Source organism: Bison bison, unplaced genomic scaffold (assembly GCF_000754665.1).
Source record: "Bison bison bison isolate TAMUID 2011002044 unplaced genomic scaffold, Bison_UMD1.0 scf7180017864295, whole genome shotgun sequence".
Classification (NCBI taxonomy): domain Eukaryota; kingdom Metazoa; phylum Chordata; class Mammalia; order Artiodactyla; family Bovidae; genus Bison; species Bison bison.
Window position 1 is genome coordinate 1,176,083 of NW_011494867.1, and position 8,055 is coordinate 1,184,137.

Genomic DNA, 8,055 nt, shown 5'->3' on the forward strand with positions numbered 1-8,055 from the left:
AGGTGCCCAGGGTCACATGGAGAGCAACTTGAGAGGAGTAATGAGATCTCAGTCCCCTGCCTTGAAACCACGGTGTTCCAAGAAGTTGGAGGACTTACTGAAAGACCCTTACTGACAGGCTCTGCTATAAGCAGAGCCCGATTGTGTCAGCACCTCCAGGCCTCACTGCCTTTGTGTAGGGGTGCTCTGTTACCCACCTCACCCTGCACAGAATCCAAAGGCTGGAGAGGCCCCTGGTTAGAGCACGGGGTAACAAGGCCAGTGCTGCAGGCCAAGGTGCCAGGCGCCAGGTGGCCTCTTGTCGTGAACCTGAGTCTTTCTTTCGGCTGTCCCACATCGAAGACCCCTTCCTATGTTAGAAGTATCCTCCAGCTTTAAGACACAGCCTGCCTGCTGTGAAATAAGCTGAAAAGGCCCCTTTCTGCCTCCTTTTCCTAACCTTGCAGCAAGGGCCTGGACACATGACCTGGCTCCTCTGATCAGACCCACTCGCCCAGCTTTAACTTTAAGTTAAAGCTGCCAGTGGAAGAAGCCCATCTTAGCAATTGATGGCAGCAGCGGCAGAAGCTACCGCCAGCTTTCAAAGGAGGTGGCATGTCCACCCCGGGTGATGGTGTCTGTCGTGGCATCTGTGCCCAGCAGAGGCAGGGCGCTTCTTCCAGATCTGACCCTCCAACCTTCCAGAACTCCTGGGAACTAACCAGTATCTTGGACAAATTCCATTTCTGCTTAGTCACCAGACTCAGTTTCTCTTACTTAAAAGTAAGAATCTTGGTTGATAACAAAAATAGGACCAGAAGTGGATGGAACCAGAAGCCCTGTGGGAAATGCGGGTGATGTAAGGCTGGCAAACGGCCAGAAGCCAGTGACAACCCAGCCAGCATTAGGGGACAGGACACTAACTGCCCACGGCATGCCATGGCAAGACAGCTAATCTTGTGGTGCCCAGAACAAAGCACCCAGCTAGGACCGGCTTTCGGGGCCTGGTGGCTCTTGCCATAGAGGCATATGAAGATTACTCTGAAATCAGAGGCTGTGGGGCAGGGCGCTGTGCTAGCAGCACCAGCAGCTTAGAGGAAAAAAAGGTGAGCTCCAGACCTGGCTCTGGAGGCTCCAGGCTTCTGAGTTCAAGACATGGTTTGAAAATCAGGGAATTTTTAAACCTTTGGTGGCAAGGTTCAGAGAGTTACAACCCAAACTTAAGACCTAATCAATGGCTATACAATGACATCGGGCTTCCCTTGTGGTTCAATGGTAAAGGATCTGCCTGCCAATGTAGGAGCCTCGGGTTCACTGGGTCAGGAAGATCCCCTGGAGAAGGAAATGGCAACCCACTCCAGTATTCTTGTCTGGAAGGTCCAATGGACAGAGGAGCCTGGCAGGCTATAGTCCAGGGAGTTGCAAGAGTTGGATACGACTTAACGACTAAACAACAGCATAAAATGATGCTCTCAGGTGGCTTCACACCCTCTCTCTGTCTCTAACTAGGGAAACTGGAGAGCCAAGAGCTGAAGCAGTTAGAATCAGCCCAGCAGAAAGGTGTGGTGGACTCAGGACCCCACCGTGCAGAGGCTCCCCTGTGGGCCAAAAGGACTCTTCTTGGTCATTCTGAAGGTCTGGGAAGCAGAAATTCACTAGCTCTTTGCCAAACCCGGATCCCTTTCCTCCTGGGCACACGTCTAGGTGGACGTGCCCACCCTCCCTTGCGCTTAGTGTGCTGTGTGGCTGAGGTGTGGCCAGTGGCAACAGAAGGCAGGGGGTGCACTGACCTGTGGCATCTTCCGAGTGACCACCCACCCTCCTGCTTCCCGAGCGGACCCCCTGAATGCCAGCGCCCTGGGTGAGTGGGGAGCCGTGTGCTGCAGGTAGCAAGGGCCCTGCGCAGCCTGGGTTCCCTTCCCCTTTGCACTGTGCAACCAGGTCAGCAGTTAGCATTTCCTTAAATAATACACTCTGGAATGCCCCTGCCCTGAAGGAGACCCATGTGTCCTGCCCCATTACCCCTTATGTTCTCCAGACTTGAATAACAAGGCAGATCTCGGCAGGCCCCCAGGGACCAATGACATCAAATCTGGGAGAAGGATATTGGAACACCAAAAGAACCACGAGATTTTGCTAATTTATTTTTGCAAAACCTGCAAAATGATCTGGGAATGGATTCTGAGGGTGCAGAGTGGGGAAGGAGGAAAATAATGTTAGATGAGGTGGAACGTACTGATGTTTAGGGTTCTGTGGCAAAAAGCAAAGAAGAACTAAAGAGCCTCTTGATGAAAGTGAAAGAGGACAGTGGAAAATTTGGCTTAAAACTCAACATTCAGAAAACAAAGATCATGGCATCTGGTCCCATCACTTCCTGGCAAATAAATATGGAAACAATGGAAACGGTGAGAAATTTTATTTTTGGGAGCTCCAAAATCACTGCAGATGGTGACTGCAGCCATGAAATTAAAAGATGCTTGCTCCATGGAAGGAAAGCTATGACCAACCTAGACAGCATATTACAAAGCAGAGACATTACTTTACCAACAAAGGTATGCCTAGTCAAAGCTATGGTTTTTCCAGTAGTCATGTATGGATGTGAGAGTTAAACCAAAAGAAAGCTGAGCGCCGAAGAATTGATGCTTTTTGAACTGTGGTGTTGGAGAAGACTCTTGAGAGTCCCTTGGACTGCAAGGAGATCAAACCAGTCACTCCTAAAGGAAACCAATCCTGAATATTCATTGGAAGGACTGATGCTGAAGTTGAAACTCCAATCCTCTGGCTATCTGATGCGAAGAACTGACTCCTTGGAAAAGACCCTGATGCTGAGAAAGATTGAAGGCAGGAGGAGAAGGGGATGACAGAGGATGAGATGGTTGGATGGCCTCACCAACTCAATGGACATGAGTTTGAATAAGCTCCGGGAATTGGTGCTGGACAGGGAGGCGTGGCGTGCTGCAGTCCATGGGGTTGCAAAGAGTCAGACACGACTGACCAACTGAACTGAACTGAACTGGGGCTACCATGAGTGTCTGGGATGGTTCTAACTGTTTGCTCTGATGGTCACTTAAAACCTGGACTTGGGACTTCCCTGCTAGTCCAGTGATTAGGACTCCATGCTGCCCACGCAGGGGGCCTGGGTTCAATCCCTGGTCAGGGAACTAGATCCCGCATGCTGCAACTAAGACCCGGCACAGCCAAATAAACTGTATATATATAAAACCAAAACCCGTGGGCTCGATCGTGGCCCAATGATACTAGCTAATAGATAATAAGAATACAAATAAGAATAGCTGAAACTTACTGAGCATTTACTATTCTGTAAGGGACAGTTTAAACACTTTGTTTATTTAACAATTTTATTAGGTTAACAAATGAAGTTTAGATGGTCTAATGTTGATGGAGGAATTGAGAAGTGAGGGTATTGGCTCAGCCCAGCTGACATTTGTCAGCGTTTACCCTCACCAGGCTGTTTCAAACACTTTGATGTATTAACTCGCTTTATCGTCTTCATTTTACGGAAAAGAATCACGAGGCAGAGAGATGTTTTAGGGTGACCAGCTGTCCTGTTTGTCTGGGACAGAGAGGCTTCCCAGGTTTCTGGGACTGTGAGTGCTGAAACCAGGGCCGTTCCAGGCAGACTGGGACAGCGGGACCCCTATGTGTTAATAAGTTGCCCAAAGTCACACAGTTCACAAGTGTCAGAGCCTGTCCTCCAATTCAGGTGACTTTAGACCCAGACACTGCCTCTGTCAGGCTGTCGCACCTGAGCCTGCATCTGAAGTGGCTGGAGGTCTGGTTAGAACTCAGATTAGCTTCGGAGCAGCTGAAAACCCGCTTTTCTAACAAGATCCCAGGTGATGCCGATGCCGCTGGTCTGTGACCCACCACGGAGGCGCCGCCGTGGTCAGCTGCCTCGCTTCCAGCGTGTCCTTTGTCACGTTGTTGAGAAAACACGTTGGTGGGGAAGTGCCATAGTGCCAGGCCCGCTGGTGGGGGAGGCTGCAGCTGAATGGAAACACGGCATCTGGGGCATTAGAGGCTCACCAGGGCACTGGATTGCCAGCCTCAGTCTCCACAAAGGTGGCTCCCATATTGCTGCTGTGGGGTAGGCTCTGCACTTCCTATGTCTGGATGGGAGTCCACCCAGACGGGCTTTGTAGCAGAGCTTGGAGCACTGTTTCTGGCCAGACAGGCCCCCAGCGTGACTCTCACTCTACCGGGGGTCCTGTGACCAACCACTGTCTTTAAAAAACAAAAACAAAAAAACTGAAGAGAAATTTGCATAACATAAAATTAACCAAGTCAGTGGCACTGAATACATCTACAATGTTCTGCAGCCACTAACTCTCTCTAAATTCCAAAACACTTTTATCATTTCAAAATAAAACTCACACCCTCATTTTCCCGTTTGTCTTGGCATCCTCCAGTCTGCATCTCTGGATTTATCCTTTTCTGACTGGTTCAGATAAATGGAATCATGCAATATGTGATCTTTTGTGACTGGCTTCTTTCACTTAAAATAGTGTGTTCAAGGTTTATCTACCTGGTAGCCTGTATTAGTACTTCATTCCTTTTTCTAAAAAAAATATTTGTTTGGCTGCATCGGGTCTTAGCTATGGCATGCAGGGTCTTTCAGTGGCAGCAGGTAGGATCTAGTTCCCTGATTAGGGGTCAAACCTGCGCGTTCCCCTGCACTGGGAGAACAGTCTTAGCCACTAGACCACCCCTAGTGGGAAGTCCCCTTCATTCCTTTTAATGGAATACCAGAGCACCTGACCTGCCTCTTGAGAAACCTATATGCAGGTCAGGAAGCAACAGAACTGGATATGGAACAACAGACTGGTTCCAAATAGGAAAAGGAGTACGTCAAGGCCGTATACTGTCACCCTGCTTATTTAACTTATATGCAGAGTACATCATGTGAAATGCTGGACTGGATGAAGCAGAAGCTAGAATCAAGATTGCCGGGAGAAATATCAATAACCTCAGGTATGCAGATGACACCACCCTTATGGCAGAAAGTGAAGAGGAACTCAAAAGCCTCTTGATGAAAGTGAAAGTGGAGAGTGAAAAAGTTGGCTTAAAGCTCAACATTCCGAAAACGAAGATCATGGCATCTGGTCCCATCACTTCATGGGAAATAGATGGGGAAACAGTGGAAACAGTGTCAGACTTTATTTTGGGGGGCTCCAAAATCACTGCAGATGGTGACTGCAGCCATGAAAAGATGCTTCCTCCTTGCAAGAAAAGTTATGACCAACCTAGATAGCATATTGAAACGCAGAGACATTACGTTGCCAACAAAGGTCCGTCTAGTCAAGGCTATGGTTTTTCCAGTGGTCATGTATGGATGTGAGAGTTGGACTGTGAAGAAAGCTGAGCACCGAAGAATTGATGCTTTTGAACTGTGGTGTTGGAGAAGACTCTTGAGAGTCCCTTGGACTGCAAGGAGATCCAAGCAGTCCATTCTGAAGGAGATCAGCCCTGGGATTTCTTTGGAGGGAATGATGCTAAAGCTGAAACTCCAGTACTTTGGCCACTTCATGCGAAGAGTTGACTCATTGGAAAAGACTCTGATGCTGGGAGGGATTGGGGGCAGAAGGAGAAGGGGATGACAGAGGATGAGATGGCTGGATGGCATCACTGACTGGATGGATGTGAGTCTGAGTGAACTCCGGGAGTTGGTGATGGACAGGGAGGCCTGGTGTGCTGCGATTCATGGGGTCGAACAGAGTTGGACACGACTGAGCGACTGAACTGAACTGAACTGAATATTCCATGGCATGTATGCACTGCTATTTGTTAGCTATTTAAACATTGATGGACTTTTGGGTTGTTTCTACCTTTTGGCTACTGTGAATAATGCTGCTGTGAATTTTGTGTTTAAGAATTTGTTTAAGAACTTGTTTTCATGTCTCTTCTGTGCATTCCTAGGAGTTAAGTTGTTGGGTCATATGGTAGTGGTGCTTAACCTTGCGAGGAATCGCCACACGGTTTTCCACGGTGACTGCACCACTATACTTTCCCACCAGCAATGTACGAGGGCCCCAACACGTCCCCGCCCTCATCAACACTCGTTACTGTCCGTTTTGTTGCTAACAGCCTCCCTAATGGATGTGAACTGGTGTTTCATTCTGGTTTCTGTTTGGATTGCCTAATGGCTAGTGGTGGTGAACATCTTATCACGTGCTTGTTGGCCATTTGTACATCTTCTTTGGAGAACTGTCTATTCAAATCCTTTGCCCGTTTAAAAAAATTATTGCCTTTTTGATAAGCTCCTTTTCTGTCACGACTTGCCAGAGCAGTTTCTGTGTTTCTGTTGGATGCCACCAAGAACTCCGACTGATTTGCTTCTCCCAGCTCCACAAGCCAAGGCCATACCAGTCCTTCCAGCCAGCACAGTGACTCGACATTTGCACGAGCAGCCATGCGCCATTCTGGACACGGATGGTAGTACCTGCTGGCACTCACCCTCTCACCACCCTAGGAACAGGGAAGCCATGGGGCCACAAAGACCCAAGTTCAGGTAATCACAAAGAAAGAAGAGCCGTGGAGAAGCAGCCGTAAGAATAAAGGGGGAGGTGTGAACAGAAACCAAAGCCCACAGACAGAGGCAGAGGTGAGAGGGGCTAGAAGTCAGGGGTGCGAGTGAGGCTCCTGAGTCTGCGCCTTATTCAGGACCGAGGGTCTGAAAACCTCCGGAGGGGGGCCTGGGTCCTGTGGGTAAGCAGGGAGCGGGGCGGGTGGGAGGAGGCTAGTCTGCCAGAACCATTCTGGGTGGTCTGAATCCCCCACTCACAATGAGCCTGTGCAAGTCTGGCTCATCCATAACCTAGTTTAATCTTTTGTGGGGTGCACCGTGGGTGGTGGGGGAGCCTCCATCTGCCCAGAGGGTCCAGCCTGGGTGGACTGGAGCAGGCGCTTCTCCCTGCTGGTCCGGACTCCTGTTTCAGGGCCTGATTAAGCCCCATCTTCCCAATTAAAAGCAGGCCGGGGGTGGGGGCACCCACGCTCCCCTCCTCCTCCACCAGCCTCTGTGGGCCTCTCTTGTACCCCGCCCGACATCCTGCAAGGTCTGAGACCTCTTTGGTTGTTGGCCGCAGTCCCAGCCAGGCCCTGGTTCTACAGGGGAGGGCAGGCAGGCCAGCGGGGCTGTGCGTCCAGGCCCTGGCTGGGGAGGGGCACGGCTGAATCTCAGTGCCCTGGGTCCCAGCGGGAGATGTGCTCTCGAGCTGGAAAGGAAGAGGAAGAACAAGGGCCGGTGACTGTCCTGGGATGGGGCCCTGCCGCACCAGGTTCAGAAATGGCCTCCACGGGACCCCCAGGGAGCTCCAGATCCCTCAGCAGGGGCTGTGGGGCCGGGCGAGGCTTCACCTCTGCCCTCACAGTTCACGGCGCTTGAGGGAATCAGGGCGCACCCAGCAGGGCCCAGTGTGATGGCGTTAGTGGCCAGAGACAAGGGACCTTGAGAAATCCCCAGCCGGGTGCAGTTCGGGTCTGTGTGGACCGGGGCCGTCTCCCGCTCCGGGCTCCAGGGGCCTGCAGGCCCAGGATGGGCAGGATAGCCTCGGGCCCAGTGTTCAGACACTGCAGGGCTATGGCCCGGCACCCCCGGGGCCAGGGGCCAAGGCAGGGAGCCACGGGAAGGCCCTCACCAAACTGGCAGATGTAGCGGTTGCGGGTTTTGCAGCGCTGGTCATTCCAGTTGAAGGCGGCTGACGCCTGCAGCTCCACGCAGTTGCCAAACCTGCGGGCCGAGGAGGTGCTCAAGTGGAGGAGGGAGGCAGGAGGCGGGGAGAGGCTCCAAGCCCCCTCCCGGGGGCCACCTGCGCACAGCCTGGGCCTCCCGGTGCCCCACTCCAAATTCACAGGGGCCTCTAGGAGTCGGAGCCCCCCCCCACCCGGCTCCCCGGTCTCCACACCTGCTCCTCCAGCCGCTCTAGCTCCTTCCTTCTCAGGGGCGCCTCCGCCTGCTGCTACGGCCCGCCCCAGCCCCGCCCCAGCCCCGCCCCAGCCCCGCCCCCAGGCCCCAACCGGGATCGGACAGGCTGTGTCCTTCCTCCCACCAGGCCG

The 8,055-nt window shown here is 52.0% G+C and overlaps 1 protein-coding gene across 2 annotated transcripts in view; it reads right to left on the bottom strand.

Moving 5' to 3' along the window:
* Positions 1-6,804: 6,804 nt before the first annotated feature.
* LOC104996465 (C-type lectin domain family 18 member A-like) overlaps positions 6,805-8,055 on the bottom strand; it is a 12,346-nt gene continuing 11,095 nt past the window's right edge. For both annotated transcript variants that reach the window (XM_010850729.1, XM_010850728.1), the window contains 2 exons: positions 7,638-7,729; positions 6,805-7,214 (listed from right to left, as the gene is read on the bottom strand). In XM_010850729.1, coding sequence (XP_010849031.1) covers positions 7,177-7,214; positions 7,638-7,729 — 130 coding nt within the window. In that variant the 3' untranslated portion in view covers positions 6,805-7,176. The remainder of the gene's footprint in view (positions 7,215-7,637; positions 7,730-8,055) is intronic.